General features: G+C 43.8%; 2 protein-coding genes across 9 annotated transcripts in view; one reads left to right on the forward strand and one right to left on the reverse strand.

Moving 5' to 3' along the window:
• Positions 1-102: 102 nt before the first annotated feature.
• On the forward strand, positions 103-3,590 carry Dok1 (docking protein 1). Of its 8 annotated transcripts, none has more exons than XM_047522694.1 (6): positions 105-610; positions 755-847; positions 1,191-1,319; positions 1,660-1,753; positions 1,969-2,153; positions 2,383-3,590. In XM_047522694.1, exons 2-6 carry the CDS (start codon positions 788-790, stop codon positions 3,202-3,204), a joined length of 1,290 nt encoding a protein of 429 aa, XP_047378650.1. In that variant the 5' UTR covers positions 105-610; positions 755-787; the 3' UTR covers positions 3,205-3,590. The 8 variants fall into 8 exon arrangements, with proteins under 8 accessions (XP_047378656.1, XP_047378650.1, XP_047378652.1 ...); XM_047522692.1 differs by having other exon boundaries at positions 106-610; positions 1,191-1,490; XM_047522693.1 differs by having other exon boundaries at positions 106-589; positions 1,191-1,490.
• Positions 3,591-4,001: 411 nt separating this feature from the next.
• M1ap (meiosis 1 associated protein) overlaps positions 4,002-26,691 on the reverse strand; it is a 104,782-nt gene continuing 82,092 nt past the window's right edge. Inside the window, exons 5-9 of the mRNA XM_047522886.1 lie at positions 24,551-24,713; positions 23,723-23,864; positions 7,794-8,000; positions 5,956-6,096; positions 4,002-4,750 (exon numbers count right to left, since the gene is read on the reverse strand). Of these exons, the coding sequence (XP_047378842.1) occupies positions 4,517-4,750; positions 5,956-6,096; positions 7,794-8,000; positions 23,723-23,864; positions 24,551-24,713 (887 nt within the window). The 3' untranslated portion in view covers positions 4,002-4,516. The remainder of the gene's footprint in view (positions 4,751-5,955; positions 6,097-7,793; positions 8,001-23,722; positions 23,865-24,550; positions 24,714-26,691) is intronic.

The following is a 26,691-nucleotide window of genomic DNA, read 5'->3' on the forward strand; positions in this document are numbered from 1 at the left end:
GGACCCCCCCTCTCTCCCCCCTCTCTACTAGTCCCTCCCACGTCCCCTTGAGCCCTCCCACATTCCGCTTTCTCCCTCCATTCCTCCCAGGCCAATTCCCTCCTCTTCTCCTCTAGGTCCTCCCCTCCCCCGTGGAGCTGGCGGCTGCCGCGCCACCTCCCCCCTTCCCCCGACCCTCCCGGCTCAATGAAGCTTTCTTTTCCCGCAGGTTGGAGGCCGGGCAGCTGCGGTCAGGGAGCTGGACTGCAAGCGGCCACCGGGCGGCGGCCCCCGTGGCGGTGGGAAGCCTTCCAGTCCCTAGCCCTTCCTCCACGTCCCAGGCTAGCCCGAGTGTAAACAGTACAACTCCGGCTGGGCTACAGGCGGGTTTGGCCAAGGGAACTGAAAGCTCCGAGGGCCACTTGGACTCTCTGGTGCCCCCAGGGTGCCCAGGGGTGATGTCACATTCTTCACTCTGATGTCATGTTGAGCACATGACTTCACACGCAGTCCCCAAGATCGGGCGCCCAGGCCCTCCGGCTGAAACCACAAAGTTTCTCTACGTGGAGCCACTTGTGCTTGCCCCAGGGTTGTGGATAGGGGCCTGGAGGTAGTGCGCCGCTTGGCTTATGTGAGGACCCCGACTCCTTCCTTTTTGCTCCACTCCTCCCGCCCTTCCCATGTCTTAGCCGGGGGGGGGGCTGAGGGAGGGGCGGGAACGCCTTTGGCAGGGCCGGCCCCGCCCCCAGCCCCTCCTCCTGCCTCCCGCCCTCAGGGCCAGGAAGCGCGGAAGGAACTGCCGGGGGCCATGGACGGGGCTGTGATGGAAGGGCCGCTCTTTTTGCAGAGTCAGCGCTTCGGGACCAAGGTAGTCGGGGGGGCAGGGGATGCCGAACCCCATCGGTGCTAGAAGTGAGTGAAAGGGTCCAGCCAGAGGGAGGGGGCGGGTAGCAGGTTGGAGCGCGGCGCTGGCAGTTGGAGAGCCCGCTGACGTTTTCTCGAAGTTGCTTTGCACACTCCCGAGAAGCGTGTGCAGTCTCGGGGTGTGCCTTTCTTGATGATGGAGGTCCTTCTTGGGAAACTCTGCCTATTGACTGGGCCTGCCAGACCCCAAATCGGCCTGCGCAGGTCCCTCCTTTCCCGTCGGGGCGCGTGCTGCTCCCGCACTTCTGTTCCCTCCCCCCGCCCTCTCTCTCTCTCTCTCTCCCCAGAAGTGGAGGAAGACCTGGGCTGTGCTGTACCCGGCCAGTCCCCATGGTGTAGCGCGGCTCGAGTTCTTTGACCATAAGGGGTCGAACTCTGGAGGTGGCCGCGGGGGCTCGCGCCGCCTGGACTGCAAGGTGATCCGTCTGGCCGAATGCGTGAGCGTTGCACCGGTGGCGGTGGAGAGCCCCCCTGAGCCGGGCGCCTCTGCCTTCCGCCTGGACACAGCGCAGCGTTCGCACCTGCTGGCTGCGGATGCGCAGTCCAGCGTTGCTTGGGTGCAGACATTGTGCCAAAACGCCTTTCCGGTGAGGAGGCCAGGGTTCTAGGCGAGGGGCTGGGGCAAGTGGCACAAAGGGGCGATTCAAGGCAGGGTGGTTACAGAGGCAGTGTAGACGGTTGGCTCAGGACTCCTACCCTGTACCCCAGAACTGTGTTGAGGAAATTGTAGTGTCCTTCATGCTCTCTCTACTACAGAAAGGCGGCTGGGCTCTGGTGCCGGCAGAGAACCCACCTAAGCTTTCTGCCCTGGAGATGCTGGAGAACTCTCTGTACAGCCCAATCTGGGAAGGTAGATACCTGAGAAGGCAGGGGTGGAGTGGGAAGGAGGAGTGTTCTTGGTGAGCAGGTGATTAGAGGGGCCAGGGACTCTTAGAGAAGTAGGAAGCCTATGAGATCTGGCTTCCAAGTGAGCGCTTGGACACTGCTCTCAATTCCTCTGGGTCCCCACCCCTGCCCACAGCGCACCTTCCCCCAGGTGCCCATCTAACTGTGTATTCCTTCCAGGATCCCAGTTCTGGGTAACCGTGCAGAGGACTGAGGCTGCTGAGCGCTGTGGCCTGCATGGCTCCTATGTACTGAGAGTAGAGGCTGAGAGACTGACTCTCCTGACTGTGGGGACCCAGAATCAGATCCTAGAGCCACTCCTTTCCTGGCCCTACACTCTGTTGCGTCGCTATGGCCGGGACAAGGTGCAGAGGCTGTCAGGGAGGTGTGAGGGAGGGCTTACAGAGTTGGACAGCTGTAGGCCAGGAGGGGTAGGACAGAAAGATGGAAAACTGCCCTTTGAATCCTCCTTTTGCCTAGATCCCAACCTCACTTCCACCCCAGACCTGTTTGAAAATGCCCTCAGTAGTTCAGGCCCTGTGATCCACTCTTCTGACACTCTTAGTAATGTGTTTCCCTTTAAACCTTCCTCAGGTCATGTTCTCTTTTGAGGCCGGTCGCCGCTGCCCCTCTGGCCCTGGAACCTTCACCTTCCAGACGACACAGGGAAATGACATCTTTCAGGCAGTTGAGACTGCCATCCATCAGCAGAAGGCTCAGGGCAAGGCAAGACAGGGGCAAGATGTCCTCAGAGCTGACTCCCATGAAGGGGAGGTGGCAGAAGGGAAATTGGCTTCTCCTGTTCCCCAGGAGCTACTGGGCAGCACCCCAGCCCTGTATGCTGAGCCCTTGGACTCCCTGCGCATTCCTCTAGGCCCTTCCCAGGACTCTCTCTACTCAGACCCTCTGGGCAGCAGCCCTGCTCAGGCAGGGGAGGGGGTACAGTCCAAGAAACCTCTTTACTGGGACTTGTATGAGCATGTGCAGCAGAAGTTGCAGAAGGCCAAGCTGTCCAACACCAAGGAGGACCCCATCTATGATGAACCTGAGGGCTTGGCCTCAGCCCCTCCCCGGGGCCTTTATGATCTGCCTCAGGAGCCCAAAGACGCATGGTGGTGCCAGGCTCGAGTGAAGGAAGAGGGCTATGAGCTCCCCTACAACCCTGCTACTGATGACTACGCTGTGCCACCCCCTCGGAACACAAAGCCCCTCCCAGCTCCCAAACCCCAGGGTCTGGCCTTGCCTGAACCTGGTACTACAACTGGCAGTGGCAGCAAGGGCCACAGCTCAGACACTGCCCTGTACAGTCAGGTCCAGAAGAGTGGGCCCTCAGGGGGCTGGGACTGTGGGTTCTCTAGAGCAGGGAATGACAGAACTGGGGTCAAGACAGAGGGCTCTGCCTCTCAAGGTTGCTGATATGAGGATCAATGGTGAGGCTGCACTGGTGATCAAAGAAACATGTTAAAACCAGTAGGACCAGAGGGTGGGAGGGGCCCATGCGAGACTGGGGGACCAAGGGATTAGGGAAATCAAGGGGAGGTCCATCAGTCCCAAGAAGACCTAGGGAGTGGAACTGATGGCAGGGCTGAGGGATGGGCTCTGGGGAGGGTCAACACTCCTAAGCTATTCCTCTCCCAAAGGAATGGACAGCTTTTGGTCCAGGTCTACAGAAAGGGATACTTGGTCAGAGTGGATACAGTTTGAAGGGCCTGTATGGAAGTGCCTGGTACCTTACCCTTGCGCTTTTCCTTGCCAGAGAAATATTTTTAAAAATTTAAAGATTCTCATTAAAGTCATCTTGAGTGTAAGAGGTCTCTGTATGTGAATAGATACAGAGGGGGCACAGTGGCAGGGTGTGCTGGGTGGGTGTGGAAGGGATCAAGAGGAAAACTGGGAATGTGTTGGGGGCCATAAGAGGAGGAGAGACCCAGAGAAGGAAGGAAGCATGCAGTGTGGCAGTTCAAAGCCTGGGTAGTCACGTCAAGGCCAATCTCGTCTTGGCTCTAGCTCTGTGTCCCTGGGTGAGTTGTATAACACCTCTAACCTCAAGTCTTCCCCGTTATCCCTCTATAAAGTACAGGAACTAACAATGTTCTCTACCTCCTGGGTGGTCCGTATGAAATGCAAGTATATTTCTTAAGTATTTAGTATAGTCTGAAGCACAAAAAAGTATTATACAAATGGTAAAATTATTCTGTGGGTGAAGGGGCTGATAGGTGCCTAGAGTTAGGGAGAGGGGACTAAGAAAGGAGCAAGCCTTTTTGACACCATCCTTTCCCCTGGTATATGACAGACCCCAACTCCCAACACACACACTTTGCATGTAGGTAACAAGCACCAAACACTTGTCTAATTGGAGCTGAAAAACTGCAATGTGGTAGGTGTACTAGGAAGAACACTGGCTCTGGAATGAGGCTTGGTTTTAACCCTTGTTTTTTATGAATGTTGAAAACCTTATCCCCATCTACTTACATAGAGCTAGAAGGAGAAAATCTGGACTGGGAATGCTCCTAACAATGGTGAAAGCTTACTGGGCATTTAATCTTCATCTGTGAGAACAGTATCAAATGATTGAAAAGAAAACAAGGGTCTCTGCTGGAGAAGGGACGGACTTGAGTGTGTTGCTTCCCAGCCTGTGTGGGGTGGTGGCAGCACTTTAGGACAGAGAAAGGAAAGGCTCTTTCTCAGCCTGAGCTCAGAGGCTGAGGTGGATAGAGGGCAGGTGTGACTACAGATGGCCATTGTGTGGGTCTTGGCATGGATGTGACTGAGCAGGGCAGCTGCATTCTGGTGCTGGTAACTCAGGGCCATAAGGGATACTTTTCCTCCATTCAGAAGGCAGGAAGAAGGCTTCTGAGGAAGCTTTGCTGGCTGCTGGCAACTTGGGAGCTCTGCTTGGGGCTGGAGTCATTGGCAGGGGAAGCACTGTGGCACGAACTCTGTTGGTCTGCGATTGCCCAACCTGTGAAGAGAGCAACCAGATGCTTCTCTGAAGACCAGACAGTTGCTGAAGTCCTTTCCTATTCCCTGCTGAGCCTCCTGGCCTAATTCCCTCACATGTTCTCTCCCTGGAGTGAGAACCTCAAGGCCAGGGATGTGACTGTGGAATCTCTCAGGCTGCAGCCTCTCTAGTGCCATTTCCTTGCCCAGTGTCCCTCCTCTGTCAGCCTGCCCACAAGCTAAATCATGGAGGGCTCTGCTCCTACACATCTGGTCATTGCTCCCCACTCTAGACTGACTGGAGTTTGGAAACATCTTTTTCCTGTAATTTTAGCCAAGACAAAATGGGAGTTTTTAAAAAATATCTGTTTCTGAGAAACTAGGAAAAAAGATCATAAGGGCAAAGAGCAGCCCAAATATTACAGAGCATGGATCTCAAGAACTACTTGTTCAATTTCTTCTCACTTCAACCCTTGTCACTAGGGTCCTGTCTCCAAGTTACCAACCTTGCTTAGTCTCCATTCCTCATCAGTACAACCAGTATAACACTTAACTTGCTGGGATGCTTGGAGCATTAAATGGGAGAAATATGTGAAAGCACTTGTCATAAAACCTGGTTAATAACTGGTGCTCTATAAATGTTATTTTCCTTTCCCTTGGGCAGCTCTTTTCTACCCTTCCTTGGTTGTAGTTCCAGTATAGCCAGTTTGCTTAATGGGACAATGGTCTTGTTAAGTGACTAAAGAGTTATCATAAACACTATAATTAAAACACCTAAGCATTATATGTAAATGCCTAAGCGGACTTGCCTCCTCCTTACCCAGTATGGATTGTGATTTCTTTTGTATGTGCCTCGCCCCTGTGCTAGGGATTGAATCAATGCCTTCCACATGCTAGTCAAGTGCTCTGCATTGAGTTATATCCCAAACCGTTTTTATTTTATTTTGAGACAAGGTCTCCTGAGTTGCCTAGGCTGGCCTCAGACTTGTAATCCTCCTGCCTCAGTCTCCCAAATAGCTGGGATTAACAGGCTGGGATTAACAGGGTGTAACCACACCCCAGCTCTTTTGTCTTTTTCTTGCTCCACTCTTTGCCTGGATTGCCCCATCACCTGGAGTGGGATCCGGGAGGAGGGTGGAGTTGGGGATGGGGTAGAGTGTTCTCTTGGATTCTGGCATAAAGGGGAGGGAAGGATGTGAGGAAGGCAGGGAAGAAGGGAAGTTGTACCTTTCTGGGAGCCCGGTTCTCCCAGTTTGGGTAGAGCCGCCCCTGAGGCTTGACAAAAGTGCTGCTCAGGTGCGAGTACAGGTGGCTCCAAACCTGCAGTGGGTCGTAGCTGGGCTCCAGCTCCAGGCCATCCAGCATGCTCTGACGAAGAGAGGAAGAGCCTCACTTGGGAACTTGAGGTCACATAATATAAGATGGAGAGACCCTTGTATGTGAGAGATTGGAGGAGGTGTGAAGACCCAGCACTGCAGAGGAGTCAGTGAAGCAGAGGCATCCCAAAGAATGTGCTGCCCAAGCCTGAGTGCTGTGAGGTGTCAGTCAAGGGTAGAAGTAGGGGCAACCCCAAGTGGTTGGGGACTCTACTGCAATGGCCCTGGGAAGTGGGTCACTGGGTTCTGGGAGTGGCCAGAAAAATCGTAAGGGATACAGGGGATCTGGTGTGGTGACTGAGGGAGGGAGTGTCCTCAGGTTACACTGTGGGATGTGGGTGCTTCCAGTTGCAAGGCAAGTACACAGAGTTCCTGGCCTGAGGTGAGTGAGCACAGAGGGAGGGACACTGGAGCAAAGCATTCCTGAGCAGTCAGGTTTTCCGGCCACAACATCCTGTGCCAGGAACCACTGGCCCCAAAGTGAGACACTGAGCAAGCCACGGCCACTCGTGCCCCTCTCTCTCTGCATCCTCTTGGCTGCCAAGCCTGAGCACAATCCCAGGCTCTGTCCTTTCTTCAAGTCTGCTGGCAATCCAGCAGTGATGTCGTTGATGTAGTTCCAGATCTCCCTGTCCAGAGCCTCCCCATCCCACCCCCAGGCTGGGGAGACTAGCAGAGGAAAAACAGAATCCAGATGTAGGGAAGAGAGGAGGAGAAGCTGGCATTCCAGTCTAATTATGAGGCCCTTCCTATTTGGGGCGCCTACATTGGTTAGCTTTTGCTCCTTTCCCAACAAATAGAAATAGATGCTTAGAAACAGGTCTAACACCTAACACCTAACCCATGTACTGCAGGGAATTAGACCTGGAAGAACGCACCATCGCACAGACATGCAAGGGAGGAGCCACACACTAAGCTCAGACATGCAGCCACCAACCTAAAGACAGCACATACACATTCAGGGACACCAAAATGAACATCCAAAGACATGAAAATACATATACAAGCTGCCCTTTCCTGGGCATCTCTTTTCACTCCCTCCCCCTTTCTTCTTTTTTTCCTTTGCTTTCTACTCTTTCCTCCCTAACACATTCCTTTCCTCCTTCCAGCCCCACAGTCTCCTCTCCACGATGAAAGTGTTGGAAGTGCAGATGGGAGAGGAGGGGGCAGGACAGCCGCTGGTGCAAAGATAAAACCAGACCAGATCAAACAAGAACTCAATGCTCCACCTGGCGCTGGACCTGCCAGTGCTGACTTCCTCCCCTGCCTCCATTCTCCCTCCCTTGCTTGCTCTCAGGTTTCCTTTCTGGGACACTTCCCTTTTCTCCTTCGCAGCTCCCCATTGGTGCTCATTTTAATCAGATTTCAGGGTGCGTGTTATGCTCCTTCTTGATGGCACTAATTCCCAGTCCTTAGCTTATACCAGTGACCTTTTTCTCTCAGTTCTCTTTTCAAACCTCATTTCCCTCAAGCCAAGTAGAAGTTTCCCTTCTACTTCATTTCTCACTTTGCTGCCTTAATCGTAGCATTGACTTCCCCTGCCCACCCTCATTTCCTATCTCTGCCTTCTCTGACCTTAATGGACACACCCCCGTGGGATTACTCCTCCCTCTACTCCTCCACTTCTTTCTGGAACTCCATTCTCCTCCCTCTCCTCTATCTGTCCCATGAGACCTGGGTTCCACTTACCTCCACAGTCTTAAGGCTGTCTTCAGGAGGGTCCTCAGGCAGCGGGGGGAAGGGGCTGGGCAGCATCAGTTCCCGCGTGGCCACCGCTTTCACCAGCAACGTGAGGGAGTTTGATGGCATGATCACATAGAAGGTGCTAGCAGGAATTCTTTGACTGTGTCCAAGGCTTAGGGGTTCCCCTTTGGCCAACAGCAGCCATTCTCTTTTCTGAAACGAGGACATACATAAATACTAGTTAATCTTCAGTCTTTGGTATGTTTTTTTAAAAAAATTTTGATATCAGGGATTGAATTCAGGGGCACCTGACAGTTGTTGAGGCTGGCTTTGAACTCCTGAGCTACTGGGATTACAGGGGTGCACCACCACACCTGGCAGTCTTCGGCATGTTTTGAGGATCAATCCCAACTGAGACTTCCCTGTTCCTCTGGGAGTATTGGGAAAGACATACCATTTAACTTTGGCCTGGGAGGTTGGGGCCTCCTGCCTGAAACACCACTACCACAAAGTACTATCTTCCTTCCTTGTTCAGGATGTGCCAGAGAGAAACACAGGTTAAGAAATGCTCTTAAAGTTGAAGTTGGTGATACACCAAATGGACTATTCAATGGGAGTGTGGGGTTTTAAGAATTATAATTCTTCCTATATTTGCTTGTTTGTTTTGGTGCTGGAGATTGATCCTGGACCTCATGCATGCTAAGCATGTGCTCTACCACTGAGGTATATCTCCAGTCAAGAATTTTAATAGTTTTTCCCTTTTGTGTGTGTGTGTGTGTGTATGTGTGTGTAGGGGGTACTGGGAATTGAACCTAGAGGGCTTCTACCCCTGGACACACCCCAGTCCTTTTTTTTAAAATTTTTTTTTAGTCGTTGATGGACATAATACTTTTATTTATTCATTTTTATGTGGTACTGAGGATTGATCCCAGTGCCTCACATATGCCAGGTAAGTGCTGCGCCACTGAGTCACAACCCTAGCCCCACCCCAGCGCTTTTAAATTTTATTTTGAGACAGGGTCTTGCTAAATTGCTGAGGCTGGCCTCAAACTTGCAATCCTCCTGCCTCAGCCTCCTGAGTTGCTGGAATTACAAGTGTACATCACCACACCTGGTTCAAGAATTATAATTCTTAAAACGTCTGGGAACAGAGATGTGTAAACCAGGCATGATGGTGCACACCTGTAATCCCTTCTCAGGAAGCTAAGGCAGGAGGATAGAAAGTTTGAGACCAGTCTGGGAAACTTAGGGAGACCTTGTCCCAAATTTAGAAAATTAAAAGGGCTGAGGATATAGCTCAGTGATAGAGTACCCCTGGATTCAATCTCCAGTACTGCCAAAACAACAACCATCAACATCATCCCTGCAAGCTAAGTGACAGAAATGTATAAAAGATGGTGCAGAAATTCAGGTCTTAAGTTGAGGGCAATAAAGTCTGGTTGTGTTGCTACTGACTGGAGTTAGAATGGGCTGATTGGGATGTGCCCCTGGAATGCCCAGAGTGGGTTTAAGAAAGTACTCAAAGCGGTCTGCTGGGTAGGAGAAGGAGGGGGCAGGTAGAGGAAAGCTTTGGTATAACCAGACTGTGGTGGTGGAGACAGGGCCTTTGAGATCAACCCAGCCCAGTCACAGCCAAATGTCAGGATTCTGGTGGCAGCAGCTCTGTGAATAAATATGGGTGGTACTTTGCCACATACCATGGAGACGACAGAGGTTAGTGCATGGGTAAGGAGAAAAGACAAGCAGACTTGAAAGCAGATTTTTGTAGGTGTACCTTTTGTAAATGAGGCATAAGAAATGAGGCAATTTTCCCTGGTAGTTTTCCAATGAAACCCACAAAACTCCAGGAAATATGCAGCCAGAATGGTTTCACTCATCTGTAAATTGTGTCCTTTTGCTGGGGGTGATCATTAGTTATATCTGGCACAAACATAAATCTCCCTGCTACATAAGATGAAAGAAAACACACCAGTTCTAACCACTCTAACTTGTATGAAAGTTGGAAGAAATATATGAGAGAGTCACAGGGAAAAAGAAAAACTTTTAAGGGGAAAGAGAACTATCAATGTCTTAAGGAAGACGAGTAGAAAGTGACTCAGGGAGACAGCAACACCTGCTGCACTGGTGATCTATGCAGAGGTAATGGGCTGGATGGGAAGAGGAGGCTGTGGAGACTCTGACACTTTAAAGCAGTGTCATCATCCCATGCAGCAAAGAAGTCTGAAGAGTCTAATAGGCACCAGCAAGTGTGTACTGTTCCTGTGGCTGGCAGCCTCTTTGTGGGGTGGGAATCAACTGATATTTCCAGAGATATAATATTACCTCCTTGCAGAAGTTTTTTTTTCTTTTTTTTTTTTTTTGAGGTGGGGGTAGTCAGGAGATTTGGGCATGGGAAAATGAATCACGACCACAATGATAATCACAAATGTTAATGGAATGCTTACCAGCTACCAGGCACTGTGCTAGAAGCTTTATAGGGGCTTTCAGAAGTACTTAGCATTTTGCTTATATTTGGAGGTATGCTGTCTTTCTGAGGGACAGATCCAAAATGTGATGGGGAGTCTGTCTGATTTTTACCAGATCCATCAATTTGGAAATAAGTGATATAGGAATCATGTGTATGTGTCAGGCTATTTGTCTGCCTCAGGGTCATGTCCTCTTTAAGCCCAAAGGGATAACTAGGAAGTTACAGAGCACTCCAGTTAGCTCAAGTAACTTCTGATTGGGCTCAGGATAGGGTGGATGGTGATGATGATGATTTTTATCTGTTTTTTCAGTTGTCAACGGACCTTTATTTTATTTATTTATATGCAGTGCTCAGAGTTGAACCCAGTGCCTCACACATGCTAGGAAAGCACTCTACCACTGAGCTACAACCCCAGCCCTGGATTATTATTATTTTTAAAATTTATTTTTACATTAGTTCACACATTTGTTTGTAAATTTGCTTATTTATTAAAAAAATTATTTAGCACCTATTATGTTCCAAGTACTAGGTATGGATGAATAGAAATTCATTAGACATGTTCCTTGTCCTCTTGGAGTTTATAAGAGAGTAAGGAGAAGGCTGTAAACTAATGTTTGTCCAAATCTTAGAATGTCCAACTTGTGGGGCTAGGGAGATAGCTCAATCGGTAGAGTGCTTGCCTTGTAAGCACAAGGCCCTGAGTTCGATCCCCAGCACCGCGCGAAGAAAAAAAAAAAAAAGAATGTCCAACTTGTCTGACTTGCCTGTTTTTAATACTGACAATTTTGTGTCCCAGAAAACCCCTAAATCCTAGAAAAATCATTCTAAGACTTGACTGAGCATAGGTATCTTGCCACTGAGGTAAGATATGAGGGGCTAAAACTATGGCACTGTGACTTTTTTTTTACATCTTAGCATTAAGGAAGAAACTCATCCCTGCAACTTTGTGGGGTTACTAAGAATCTTTGAGTGTTGCACACAGAAAACTTTTGAACATTAGAATTTAGGTCTATTGACAGTAGTTGAGCTTCTGTTAGATAACTGGTATGCAGAAATGACTACAGTCTCTCAAAAGTCACTGCTGATGTCAGAACTGTCAGAGCACTGGGAAGACTTGTGTTGCTGAAATGATTTTACAGAATGCTTTAAAACTTCTGAATTGATTTACAGAGAGTTTGGTTGAAGGCTATGTGAGGAACAGTGGCAAATGCATCCTTATTAGATGAAGAATTATCTTGAGTTCCCAGAAGCATTCAGAGAAAATGATAAATAAGGAAGTCAAACTTTAATGTGTCCTTATTTAAGGCTTAAAATTTCTAGTCTCTTCCTGGACAGAGATTAGTAGTACCAGAGACTTGAGGTCCTGGACCCAAGCTTGCAGATGTTACTCAAGTCATAGGGATGACCTGCTAGGACAGGCAGTTGTACCTATGATGAACATGGCTAACTGCCATAGCAGGTATCTGAGGCTGGGAAAAAGCATTGTCTGGGGATAGCCCAGAAGACCAGGCTTTGGGGTCCTTGAATTGAAAGCAATGCTTAATGACTGGAGATTACTGCTGAATAATTTAGCATATGTTTTGTGCTAATTCTAAAGAAAGGAGCATAACTTATATGCTAAACTTACCAAAAGGAAGGTAAAAAGGTGTCTGTGTTTATGTTTAGTTAGGAACTTTGTCAGAGTGCCAGCCCAGGAAACAGACTTTACAAAGTAGGACTAACTCTCTTTAGAACAGATGTGGATAGGGACAGAGTTGAATGGCATGTAATACTCCAAGCTTAGCTTAACTTAAATTCATCCTCCCCCACTCCTGCTAATTGCTAAGGCTGTGAAGGAAGGTGTAGCAACCACTCACAGCTGGTTAGCTACCATTGCTACACCCCACTCCTTTTGCTCTACCCAATTTTCAGTCTTCAGTCTTTGGTCTAGGGGTGATCATGTGACCTGGATTTAAATAATGAGACATTATTATTAACAGAAGTTGCTGGGTGAGTCTTTTGGAAAAACTTTTAATATGATGTCAGGCCTTTTGCCTCTGCACTTTACTCCTTCTTTCTCCCTTGGATAGGACTTGGTGTAGCAGCTCTCTTATGACCAGGTATAAGGATGACGTCCACCTGCTATGAATGCTGGGGCACAAAAACAAAAAGAGCCCTGGTCCTTGAGGTTCTCATTGATCAACTGCTTCAGCCTTGGAATTGTCTATCCTCAGCCTTCTTGTTATGTGAGAAAAATAAACTATAAATTATTTAACTTACAGTTGGATTTGTTTTTCTGTTAGTATCAGTCAGATGAATTCTTTAAAGGGAAGGAAGAGGATGTGGTTACTTACATCTGGGTATATGGCTGAGACAGGAATGAAAGGAACAGTGTCAATGGCACTGGTGTAGGTTTTGCTAGAAGGGTAGGTGAGAGTTCATTATAGCAGGTGGAAGCTTTAATTTTACTAAACCAGTACTGCCTTGGTTTGCCATCAATGTGATGGCCTGAGACTAGATTCAGTATGCAATTGAAGAAGCACAGACCAACTCTGGAGTGAGGATGTTTCAGAGGCAGTCCTTGAGAGTAGGAGGAGCAAGAGCACTCACTTTGCGTGTGGGGAAGAGATACATTTCATTAGCACAGGAACACATGTGCTCAGGAAGTGAAACCACAGTTAGTTAAGGAAAAGCTAAGCATACCTTGGCTTAGCTTTTCTTCTTCCCACAAGTACAGACAAGGCTCAGATGACTTTGCTAGTGAAGTCTACCAAATGTTTAAGGGAGAAATAACACCAATCTTTTGCAAATTCTTACCAAAAAAAAAAAAAAAAAGAATACTTCTAAATGGAAACTGAAAGTTCATCAGGAAGAAATTAGATTAATTTGATATTTCTTTTTCTCTCACTTCTGAAAGTGAGAAATCAGACAGAGAGAAGAATAAGATACCATGTTGAATACTCTCTGCTATCATACTGACTTCCACAAAAGGAACCAGAAGAAGAGGATAAAAGGGATTCTAGGACTGGGGATGTAGCTTATAAACACTTGCTTAGTGTGGGTGAGTTCCTGGTTTTGATCTGTGGCACTGAAAAAAAATCCAAATACCAAAGTACCAGATTAAACATTCTTTTCAATTGAACATGGAATATTTGATGTATTTTCTCCAACCACAGTGGAGTGAAATTAAAAATAAAGAATGAAAACAATTTGGAAAAATCACAAATATGTGGAAATTAAACAATATACTTTATATGACTGATGGGTCAAAGAAGAAATCACAAGGGAAATTAGAAAATCATTTAAGATGAATGAACATTAAAACATAACAGCAAAACATGACACAGCTGAAACTGGGTTTAGAGTGAAATTTATTGTGGAAAACTCATATTAAAAAAGGAGAAATTTCAAATTAAAAATCTAGTTAAGCTAGAAAAACAAATGCAAACTAAACTGAAGCAAGCAAAATGAAAAAAATGTAGAATAGAAATAACTAAGTGAATAGAAAAATGATAGAGAAAAATCAGTGGAGCTGAAAGTGGTTCTTTGAAAAGATCACAAAATCACTAAACTTTTAGAACACTGATTAAGGAAAGAGGAGAGTTACCAAGTTACTAGAATCATAAATAAATCACTACTGACCTCATAAAAATAAAAAGGATTGTAAGGGAATATTGTAAACAATTGTATGCCAACAGGTTAGATAACCTAGATGAAATGGACATAGTCTTACTCAAGATGTATAAAATCTGAATAAATTTGTATTGGAGGACCTAAGGTCTACCCCTGGGTTTGGTGATTCACTGGGAGGATTCACAGGATTCAGCCTAGAGTTGTACTCATGGATATGATTAATTACAAAAAAAGGATACAAAGCAAAATTAGAAAAGGGAAAAGACTCATGAGGCAAAGTTCAGAGGAAACTAGATGCAAGCTTCAAAGAGTCCAGGTGTGTGGGTTACACAGAGTATGCTCTATTCCTTCATCATTGAATTATAATAACAAAAAACTTCTCATCAGAGACTCAGTGCTCAAGGTTTTTACTGGGGGCTGGTTGTATAGACACCCTGTAGCTAGCATGCACCAATATTCTAGCTTATAGAGGAAAAACAGGTGTTCAGTATAAACCATACATTTTGTGCAGTTTATGCACAGTGAACCATTTTTATTATTTAGGAAATGGTGGGAACTCTTCCAAATTTCAAGTTATCAAATGCCAACCAAAGGGCAACCTCGCAAGCAGGACTTTCTAAGGATAGGAGTCTCAGGTCTGTTATATTAACTGTAATAAATAAAGATATATAGCATTAATAATCAGAAAACTTGTCACAAGAAAAGACCAGGCCCAGAACTTTACTGGTGAAGTCTACCAAATGTTTAAGGATGAAATAACACTAATCCTTCACAAGATCTTCAGAAAAACAGAGTAAGAGGGAATATGAGAGCAATATTGCCCCAATACTAAGACCAAAGACATCATAAGAAAACTATAGATGAATATCCCTTATGAATATATATACAAAAATTCTCAACAACATAGGATCAAACAAAATCTAGCAACCTTTAAAAAGAATTATACTCCTTAACTAAATGGAATTTATTCTGGGAATGCAAGTTTGGTTTGATATCCAAAAATTAATCAATGTAATACACTATGTTAATAGAATAAGGGCAACAACTACATAATCATCTACAAAAAAGCAGAAAAGGCTTTTGACAAAAACTAACACTCTTTCATAATAAAAACACTCAACAAACTAGGCCTGTAATAGAACTTCCTTAATCTGATAGAAGCCTCTATGAAAAACTCCAGCTAACCTGATATGTAGTGATGAAAGATAGAAACTTTGCCCTGAAGAGCAGAACAAGACAAAGATGTCTGCTCTTGCCACTTCTATACAACAATTGTACTGGAGGTGTGCTGAACATCAGAGAGCTGTTTCCCACTTTTCTGACTGTGTTAGACCCCCTTGATTCTAGGTATGACCCTAGGAGGAAAGGCACCTATGAAGATATTGATTGTGTCAACAACCTGGCACTTGGGAACTAATATTTTCTAAATTTAATTGAAAAGAACATAGCAATATGACATTTCTCACATTAGCTATGGCACAAATTCATACTGTTATCAGTGCTATGAAGGTTAAGATAGATGTGGTAACAGGTACATGAGTGGGGAAGGGCAAAATAAGTGAGGGCAGGGTATGGTGGGACAGAAAAGACTTCATAGGGCAGGTATTTAAGCAGAATCTGGAAAAAAGGAGTAGATCTTTGTTAGGTGGTGATGTAGTGCATGTAGTGGTGAAAGACTTTCACTCAGGGGAAGTGAACAGTATCAAGATACTCAACAGACTTGGAATATAATGGAACTTCCTCAACCTGATAAAAGCCTCTATGAAAAACTCACAGCTAATCTTGTATGTAGTGTCAAAAGACAGAATGTTTTGCCCCCAAGAGCAGGAACAAGACAAAGATGTCTGTTCTCGCCACTTACAACAACTGTATTGGAGGTGTGCTGAAAAGAGGTTTGGAGGTGGGAAACAGTTTAGCTTATCTGAGGAACATTTAGTAATTTATTAGTGTGGTTGAAATGGAGAATATAAAGGGTATGGAAACAGGAAAAATAGAAAAAACTGGGTCACAGGAAGCCCACTGACCCCATTCTAGCCTGCTATCCTCACACCTATTTCCCCTGCATGCTACCCTCTGCACTTATATACTCATTCTGTCCATTCTTTTTTTTTTAATATTTAATTAATATTGTTGTTAATGAACGTTTTTTGTTTGTATGCAGTGCTGGGAATTGAACCCAGTGCCTCACACATGCTAGGCAAGTGCTCTACCACTGAGCCACAATCCCAGTCCCATCCATTCTATTTTTAATGCCTCCTGACCTGCCATCACCCTACTTTTGCCTTGGAATCTTCAGCTTGACTCTCTGTCTATACAGCCAAGGACTTTCCATTTCTCCACCCATTTACAGCCCAACCAGCTCATGGTCTGTGTACTCAGACTACTGCTGAACACATCCTGGCTGGAATCCTGTCACTTTTGTGGCCAATTAGGGCAGACATGGCCTGGAAAGCTCTGGAATGTGTCTCTAGGGACTCTGACATTTTAAGTAGGAAACTGAAAGACCTATGTGGTATTTTCATTTCTTTTTCTAGTTCACACAGACATGACTTTGTAGAGAAATGAGGATGTGGAAAGTGAGTCACTAGCTACATCACTGGGACTATACAGTGGGCTTTGGTAATTAAAATGTTCTTTTCCTGGCAATGGATAAATTTCATCTCATAAAGACTTGGAAAAATTTTAGTTATTTTTATATTTATTCTGTACCACATTTCACAAAACAATTATGCTAGTTTATAAAAATATCATATTACTCTGTTCTTTTAAAAAGCACAAAAGAACAAATACTTAAGGAGATTAGACAAAGGAAAAATAAGGGTAGGGCAATAATAGAACTGGGATTAGAGAAACTCTCAGAAATGTAAATCACCCATTTTTGCTACAGGGATCCTCACAGATTTTCCTGACACAATCTTGGAGAAACTGTCTTATGGATTCTTGCTGAGTAGTGAATATATTTCAGAGACCTCCTGCAATCAGTATGATAATGACTTTTATGTGGCTACAGAGTGGCTTAGAATTTGGGAGCTGGAGCCAGCCTTTCTAGGTTCAATCCTGGCTCTATTCTCTCGGTCTCAGTTTCCTTATATATAAAACAGGGATAAGAATTCCTACCTCATAGGATGGTTGTGGGGATAAATAAATAGTTGTAAAGTGTTTATAACTGTGTCAGGCACACAGTAAACACCATGGAGTGTTACATTTTTAAAATTAAAAATAAATGTAATAATTATCAGTCAATGTGTATTCAATTTTGTTAAAGTTAATTGAATATTTTTTCAGATATAGATCTATAAAAGCACCAAAGAATGCTATCAAAACACATAGCTTTCTTATGGTCTGAATTAATCTAAGAGTGAAATTTATGGGAATTGTGGACAACATCTATCTTTTAAAAGACTGGGTAAAACTCATCTTCTGAGGAAATTGAAGTAAAATATTCAAATAAAATAAAAATAATCTTCGAGGAAGACAGATAACAATTTTCAAGTTAAAAATCAGGGAGTGGAAATAACAGTTAAGGTTGCAATTGACTGAGGCTCAGAGTATGCGTACAATGTAACTGGAAAAGTTACACAACATTTGTAGTTGATGAGTCCTGGTGGATTGGCATTAATCACTAGGATTCAATTATTGCAGTATGAATTTGATTCAAAAGAACCGCTCCAAAAGAAAGGTTGGAAGAAGAGACAGCATTGAATAAATTTATACTTGTAAGGAAATCCAGGAACCTGAACCAGCCAATAGACTAAGGGCAAATTAGAAAACGTACTATATGTCTAGTCAGATGGCAAAGGCGGGGATAAATGAGAATTTAATAAGCATCTACTTCTGTGTCTGGGTTGGAGTGGCCAACAGCAAACTGGTTCTCCTGCCTAGAACAAGTTGAAAAACTGCATAATTTACAGAGACCATTTGTTTGAAGGCAGTGAGAAGTGGCTGAGGCAATGAGGATTAGAGGTACCTCAGTCTCCAGAAAGGGAGAGCTCCAGAGAGAAGAGGGAACTATTACAGCTTCTTTTACTCTGAAAGCATGTGTTGGTTCTGGGTTGGAGAGGGTGGTGCTGGTGCTGGTGGGGCTCAGGAATCTAGGATTTCTGACTCATGAGGCACTCTCAGGGGAACAGAGAAACCAGCAGATCTTTCAGTGGAGACCTAGTGGTAGGGAGGAGTGGGTCTCAAACTAAATTTCCACTCAGCACATTTGTCACAGCATTGTATAGGTCAGGAGGCAAAAACACTGAAGGAGAAAACCTGTACAAAACAGTGTTTTAGTAGTTTGGGAAGGCAGTGATTAGGGTTGAGATGCTTCAAGATGAGGGGATATACACAGTACCCTAACTTTTAGTTGAGAACTCTGGAAGGCCACAACAGACTGAGCCTTAGCAGGATGACAGCCCAGCCTTGACTCAACACAGTTCCTGAGTGGAGTTCCAGGGGAGTTCCCAGGGCAGGGAAGGGTGAGCCCTTTCTAGAGGAAGTTAATACCTCTACAAATTTTTGTTTGTTTATTTGTTTACTTATAATATTGGGGATTGAACTCAGAGGTGCTCTGTCACTGAGATACAAACCTAGGTTTTTCTTTCTTTCTCTCTCCTCCCCCACCCCCAAATTCTGAGACAAGGTCTTATTAAGTTGCTCAGGCTGGTCTTGAACTTTCGATCTTCCTGTCTCAGCCTTCTGAGTAGCTAGAATTACAGGTATGTGCCACTGCATGTGGCTCTATAATTTATTTACACACAGTTCATCTTTCACTAAAATATTGTCAAGTATGCTGAAACTCAGTACAATATGTTTAAAAACCAAAGGAAAAAAGAGACAATAGGAACAAATCCACTTGACTCAGGTATTGGGGTTAGCTGAGAAGAACTATAAAATACCTATGATTAGTATGTTCAAGCAAATAGGTAAAAATACAGAGAATTTCTCTAGAGAATTAGACTATGCCCCAAAAGCCCCATTAAAAAAATCAATCAACTGCTGGGTGTGGTGGTGCACACCTGCAATCCCAGTGGCTCTGGGGGCTGAGGCAGAAGATTGCAAGTTCAAAGGCAGCCTCACCAACTTAGCAAGACCCTGTCTTAAAATTAAAAATAAAAAAGGGCTTGGGATTTGGTTAGTGGTTAAGTGCCCCTGGGTTCAATCCCTGGTACCAAAAAAAAAAAAAAAAAAAAAAAAAAAAGGGACCGTGGACACGTGGACCTGTGAACCTAGCTCAGGGGTAGAGTGCCAGGCAAATTAGCAGAGAAAGAGATTGGGTAGGGAAGTCAGTTAGGAATTTCCTGAAGAAGTCTTGCTGAAAACAAGCAGAGGAAAATTGATGTGACTTAGTAGTGAAATGAACGTAAAGGTTGAGATGGCTGAAAGTGACTGAGGTTTCAAGCCTGGGTGATTAGACAATGGTGGTGCTGCTATTAACAGAAAGACAGAAGTTAGAATGAGAAGTTAGTTGGAGGGGAAACTCATAGTGAGAAGGAGAAGGCAAGAGAGTTACAAAGGGAGCTGACTTAATATCAAATCTTAAAAGAACATATGAAAAATCGTAAGAAAGAATACAAGAGGAAGGATGGAGCTAAGGAAGTGTGATAAAGTTGTGACAATAGGGCTAGGGAGGCTAAATCTCTAAGTCTGTCATAATGTAAATATTTGTTGTTTAATGAATAAGCTGAAACTTGTGAAAAATTATTCTCTCTGTAACACACTGCTGTGCAGGAATATTGCTGCTTGGAGATGTCATACAGCAAGCAAAAAGGAAGAGCCATTTCAATACTGTTTTGCTTCTCTCTCTTCCAGACCAGGGGAGTGGTCTTTAATTTGGTGATGGAATGAAGAGAGATAAGAGAACAATGGCACAAAGTGAGTGAAGAGTGATTATGAGTGCCTAGCCACTTTAAAAGTGACTTCAAGTCCAATGAAATACAGAACCATGGGGTTAAGTGAAGGGAGAATTAGCCTCAGTGTTGTGTACTTATCTGGGTATACACAGGGAAGTTTAGCATGGGCTTTAGCGTGGGCTTTGTAGTCAAACAGAATGAGATTCAAATTCTGACTTGGTCACTTCGGTAGCTGTGTGACAATTGATAAATCTCTTGGTCTCTATACAGCTTTCTTCATCTGTGAAAACAAGGACAAAAATCCCTACCACATAGAGTATGGTACTGTGAGGATGAAATGAGGTAAAGCATACAAAACACTTGGTTAAGTGCCTACATTTAGTAATTGCTCCAAAAAATGGGTATTTATTAGTCATGGGTCAATTGTATACTTGTGTGTTTGCATGACAGAGGATTGATAAAGATAAGGTCTTTTTCATCCCTAAGGCAGTACCTGGCACATAGTGGTCAATAAATATTTGTCAAATAAATAAATAGGTAAACAGACAAACAAACTCAGATGTTCAACCCTGAGGTCAATGATAGGGAGACTTTGATCTTGTGTATGTAAGCCAGGATGGAAATGAATACTCTCTCCCATCCTTGCTTTTAATGGCTACATAATATTTCATTGCCTGGCCAATTAGATCCTATAATCTTTCTCCTATTTATATTTAATCACTCATCTAATTAGGACATTTAGGTTGTCAGCATTTTTTACTATGATAAATAACATGGAGATGAATATCCTGTACACATATCTTTGCCCCCTTTTCTGTTTATTTTCTTGGTATACATTACCTGTAAGTGTTAAAGGATATAATTTTCTATAAAATTTACACTCACTCTAGCAATGTGTTAAAATGCCAATGTATGTTTAAAATATCATGTACTGTAAAAATGTATTGAGTAAGCTGGGAGGAAAACTCAGTGGTAGAGTGCTTGTTTAGCATGTGTGAAGCTCTGGGTTTGATCACCAGCACCAACACACACACACACACACACACACACACACAACACAATGTATCGAAGATACATGGGAGAAATCTCCTAAGTGATACATCTTCTGCAGGATTCTGAGGAATAGGTAGAGTAAATAGTAAACTGAGCTGTTGGGCACTAACAATCAGAACTGATCGGACTGGAGTGAGATGAAACCTTAGAGTAGTTTTGATTTGCATTTCTCTAATTGCTAGAGACGATTAACATTTTTTCATATGTTTGTTGATTGATTGTATTTCTTCTTCTGTGAAGTGTGTGTTCCATTCCTTAGCCCATTTATTGATTGGGTTATTTGTATTTTTGCTGTTAAGTTTTTTGAGTTCTTTATGTATTCTGGAGATTAGTGCTCTATCTGAAGTGTGTGTGGTAAAGATTTTCTCCTATTTTGTAGGCTCTCTCTCATGTTGTTTCCTTTGCTGAGAAGCTTTTTAGTTTGAATCCATCCCATTTATTGACTCTTAATTTTACTTCTTGCACTTTAGGAGCCATGTTAAGGAAGTCAGGTCCTAAGCAGACATGATGAAGATTTGGGCCTACATTTTTTCTATTAGGCACAGGGTCTCTGTTCTAGTGTCTAAGTCCTTGATCTACTTTGATTTGATTTTTGTGCAGGGTGAGAGATAGAGGTTTAATTTCATTTAAATCCATTTACATATGGATTTCCAGTTTTTCCAGCACCATTTATTGAGTAAGCTATCTTTTCTCCAATGTATGTTTTTGGCCACATTTATCTTGTATGAGATAACCATATTTATGTGTTTGTCTCTGTGTCTTCTATTTTGTACCATGTTGGTGAGGATGTGGGGAAAAAGGTACACTCATACATTGCTGGTGGGAATGCAAATTGGTGCAACCACTATGGAAAGCAGTATGAAGATTCCTAAGAAAATTTGGAATGGAACCACCATTTGACCCAGTTATGCCACTCCTTGGTTTATACTCAAAGGACTTAAAATCAGCACACTACAGTGACATAGCCACATCAATGTTTATAGCAGCTCAATTCACAACAGCTAAACTATGGAACCAATCTAGATACCCTTCAACAGATGAATGGATAAAGAAAATGTGGTACATATACACCATGTGGTACATATACACTTAGCTTTAAAGAAGAATGAAATTATGGCATTTGCAGGTAAATGGACAGAACTAGAGAATATCATGCTAAGTAAAATAAGCCAATCCCAAAAAAACCAGCAGCCAAATGTTTTCTCTGCTAAGTGGATGCTGATCCACAGTGGGGGATGGGTAGGGAAGAATGAAGGAACTTTGGATTGTGCAGAGGGAAGTGAGGGGAGGGTTGGGGCGGTGGGGATGGGAAGGATGGTAGAATGAGACAGACATTATTACCCTATATACATGTATGATTACACTACTCAGCACCATGTACAGTCAAAGGAATGAGAAGTTGTTCTATTTGTGTACAATGTGTCAAAATGCATTCTACTGTTATGGATAACTAATTAGAACAAATTAAAAAATTTAAAAAAAGAACTGGTCTGTTGTCTCTGCTCTGCAAAGACAAGAGGTGGGTGTTCTTCAAATAGGAAACAGGAACTCAGTGGGTTGACCCTAAAAGGGAGTGTGGGCTTTGAAACAGGAAAAGAAGTTGACTTCTGATAGAGAAAGAGACACAATGCAGTGCTGTCCTGATCACCTACATCCTACTAGGTTGAATCCTCATTCTTTATCTGTCCTTGGATTCTATTTACGGTTGTCTTATCTTGATCTCTAAGTGTTGCATTCAGGGTATTTGTGTGTGTGTGCATGTGTGTGTATGTTCTTTTATTTCCATTTCAGGGAGTGACAACCCTCTAGATGTTCAAGTCAGAAACCAAGGAGTTATTTGCTACTTCCTCTTCCTTGCTCCCCACATCTGATCCTATACCAAGTTCTGATGATTCTATTTCTATTTCTCTGTTTACTTTTCTCATCTCGACTTCCAACATTGTATTCCAAGCCACAATGCCCTCTACCTCATTTTCTTGTTTCCATTCTTGCTTTGGCTAGTTAGTTCCAATTTCTCCCAAGTAATATTTTAAAGTTTTGGACAAATGATGCAATTTCTTATGATTTGTTTCTCTACTTAAATTCCAAAGTCTTTAGTCTAAAAAGTTTTGTGTGATTTGACCCCTGCTTGCTTCTCCAACCCCACCTATTGCCTTTCTTTCCCTTGTTCTACATTTTAGTCACAATGGCTGTTCCTTCCTTCCCGACCCTGCCACCCTCTTGGTGCTGGGGATCAAACCCAGAACTTTGCACATGCCAGGCAAAAACTCTACTACTGAGTTACTTCCACAGTCTCTTTCTTTTTTGGTTGCACAATGGCTCTTCTGTTCTCAATACTTCCCTTAGCACTTTCCAGTCTTAAAGTATCCACACATGCCTTTCCCTGCCCTGAGTGCTCTTCCTGCCACCTTTCATCTGGCTAAGTTCCATTCATCTTGGAGTTCTCAGCTACTTCCACAGATAGGCTCTCTTATAGCAGCCTATTCTTTTCCTTTATAAACTTCTCACAATTAAGAATCTATCTCTTCTATTAGAGAATAAGTTTCCTGAGGGAAAAGATAATGTCTATTATATCCCCATTAAATATATATCTATGGCTTAGCACAGGGTCTGGTACAGACTAAGGGCTGTTCATTTAAATGAACTATAATGTCCAGCACCATGATAGGAAAGAAGTAAGTTTTAAAATATATTACTTGTAGAAAATTCTCTGTTGCCATTTAAATGTTAAGTTTGTAAAATAAGGGATTTTCAAGTTTAGTATTATATAACTGATTTCAGGAATTATTCTCTATAGCATCTAGTCAGCAAAGGCAAATTATATTTATTCCAAGTGTCTGAGTATTTCCAGCTTCCCTTCCTGTCTTCTTGAGGGTTGAAGCAAGTCTAGATGAGAGAAGGATTTGTGGCTACTTCTCTGAGACTGGTACTTGTCCTTTTTTTCACCTGGGGACATGAGTACTCACCAGCAGGCTGTGACACAAAGCATGAAAATGCTTCTGGTTTGTCTCCAGCTCATCCCAGTCCAGCTGCCAACAGCTCGTGGGTCTGAGGATGAAGGGGAGTCCATACGTCAATGACTCACAGAGTCCGCTAGATTTTAGAGCCCTGGAAAAAGATGATGGTAGAGAGACTATTCAGAAATATCTAGAACTTCTACCCAGATATACTTAAATTCAGCATAAGGCTAAGACCCCATTGTGAAAGTTTTTAGATTAGGGTCTATGAATTATTCAGTTTTGTATGACCAGCATTTAGCATGGCATCTGGCACACAGAAGATTCTCAAAGCTTAGGAATCTGTGCATGGGCTCTGTGGGACTAGGAAACAGTAAAAGTGGCCTTTGCCATCATTGTTCATTCTACCTTAGAATTGGTTCCCTTGGAAGTAGAAATAGAAGGGGTAGGGATAGATTCTGTGTACCATTTGCTCCTTGAAAATTGAATTTCTATTCTGATATCTAAATACAATGGGCATTCAATAAATATTCATTGACAACTAAACATATTTCTAATGGTCATGCTTTTCGCTGTGTTCAGAGACTTTCTGGATTTCCAGTTCTCATAAAGACCTCTGAGTGTTCTGTGGTGGCACTTCTTCCACCATCTCCTCTTTTCCCTCCATACGCTGAGTAGCCCGACCTTGGTTTCTCATGCCAAATTTGTAACTGCTACCTTGGAACTGACTGGTGCCTATCCAACACTTGGAAATGGAGTCTAAATCTCTGGACTTCCTAGCCATGGAATCAGTAAGAATAGCATTTTAATGAACTGGGGAGATTCCTTGGACCATACTTGGTTACTTGGAGCTTGTAACAAGAGGCTGAGGACTGGGAAGCCACGTGGTAGAGTGTGCTGAGGTCTCCTTTGGGGTCATCCATTCGAGAGGCACCATCAGCTGTACCAGGGAGCAGGGATGGACTGAGAAGTCGCTCTTGCAGATCACATTTCAGGCACACTATAGTAAAAGTGACATTGGAAGAGAGACTGTGGGTCAGAAGTAACCTTGGGCTATGTCATTAAGAGACAACATCTGTCACCCATTTCACTTCTACCAGGCAAACAAGGGATGGAGGAGGCAGGACAGTGTCAAGAGGAATTCACAACTGGTTTAGGAAGGTAAAGCCGGTGTGAAATAGAAACAGTATTTCTATTGCTTTACATAATAGTTAACACATTTTCTGAATCTGACATGATTTTTACTTGTTTCACTTCTAGGCTGGCTGAACAACTGTCTCACAGCAAGAGACCTGGCTTGTAATCCAGTCTGAGAGAAACATGCATCCTCTGTGGAGCAGGCAGTTGATGCCAAAACATGCAGGGGCCCTTTGGCAATCACAGAAGGAGATTTTGCCTTTGCAGCTTCCCTGTGGCTAAGATTTGGCAAGACTGCAGGCCAGAAGAAGGAAGAGCAGGAAAGCAGAAGTCAGGCAGTCAGATGACTGCTACTGTTTCTCTGTGGGCTCTTCTAGGGACATTCAGGGGTATGGAAGGAATAAGTTCCTGAAATAGCTTATTTTTAATTTTTCAAATAAACCTGATTATAGAACATTTTGGGCCTTGGAGCATCACTCCTACCAGCCTTAGACAACAGTTTTGAGGAGGGCTGATACTGGGCATGAGCTATTCATTTAGGTATTACACTCTTCTGTATTTAGCTTCTGTTCCAGCAGTTACATCCTCATGTTTCAAGGTTCAATGTTCCATTTCACTAGGCTTGAATCCTTGATATTAAAAAGTTTTTCAATAAAACATACCTGGTTTGAATATTGACAGCAAACTTATAAACATACAAATGTTGAGTACTTGTGAGAAGGCTGGTAGTTGATGAGAATGAATTGTGAAATGACTGGACTAACTGCAAAATGAGGTAAAAACAAAAGCAGAAATAATATGGAAAAAAAACACTGGCAATGTAGATATCCAGTTCAGCTGGTAGTTAACTTATACATGGAATCCCTTTTTCTCTCATGCCTTTGAACAAACACCTAATAGCTGTGTTCACTGGACCCTGAACCCAGTGGGTAAGACAGAGATATTAATTCTAGGTGAGATGTCTTTTGGCCCTGAATCTTCTAGAGCCCAGAAAGTCAGTAAGAGGGACTTTTCCTAGGACTCCAGCTCCCCTCATTTCCCCTGTGCTTGACTTCTCCATTTCTGGTCCCTGGTACTTAGTACTGGGCAGCTGTGTTCATCTACCTGAAGTTCTTAATGATGGTTGCAATGAGAATCTCCTAGAGAAACCCCCTACCCCCAGACCCAATACTGGGATCAACTGTAGGAGTACATTACCACTGAACTACATTTCCACCCACTTCTTTTCTTTTCTTTTTCTTTTTTCTTTCTTTTTTTTGTTGGGGGGGTACTAGGGATTGAACTCAAGGGAACTTGACTACTGAGCCACATCCCCAGCCTGATTATGCCCAATTATGTATTTTATTTAGAGACAGGGTCTCACTGAGTTGTTTAGTGCCTCACTTTTGCTGAGGCTGGCTTTGAACTCATAATCCTTCTGTCTCAGCCTCCTGAGCCCCTGCAATTACAGTCTTGTGCCACTGCACTGGGTCCCACTCACTTTAAAAAAATACTTTATCTTGAGACAAGATCTTACTATGTTGCTGAGGCTGCTCTTGAACTTGTGATCTTTCTGCCTCAGCCTCCTGAGTAGCTGGGATTACAGGTGTGCACCATTGTGCCTAGCTTCACCAAGAGAACTTATGAAAAATACTGATGTCTGGGCCCTATCCCAGACCAATTAAATCAGGATCTCTGGCGATGAAGCCCAGAAATAGGTATTTTTATAAAGTTCCTCAGTGGTTCATTTTTGGGAGGGAAGGAGTACTGGAGATTGAATCCAGGGTACTTAATCACCGAGCCACATCCCCAGCCCTTTTTTATATTTTATTTTGAGATAGGGTCTTTTAGTCTCAATTGCT

The sequence above is a fragment of the Sciurus carolinensis genome, chromosome 13 (genome assembly GCF_902686445.1).
Source record: "Sciurus carolinensis chromosome 13, mSciCar1.2, whole genome shotgun sequence".
NCBI classification, from domain to species: domain Eukaryota; kingdom Metazoa; phylum Chordata; class Mammalia; order Rodentia; family Sciuridae; genus Sciurus; species Sciurus carolinensis.

Coding starts and splice junctions, on each gene's coding strand:
- Dok1 (XM_047522692.1), top strand. CDS start 788: ATGGACGGGGCTGTGATGGAAGGGCCGCTCTTTTTGCAGAGTCAGCGC. Junction 848..1,190: donor GTCAGCGCTTCGGGACCAAG/GTAGTCGGGGGG, acceptor CTCTCTCCCCAG/AAGTGGAGGAAGACCTGGGC. Junction 1,491..1,659: donor TGTGCCAAAACGCCTTTCCG/GTGAGGAGGCCA, acceptor TCTCTACTACAG/AAAGGCGGCTGGGCTCTGGT.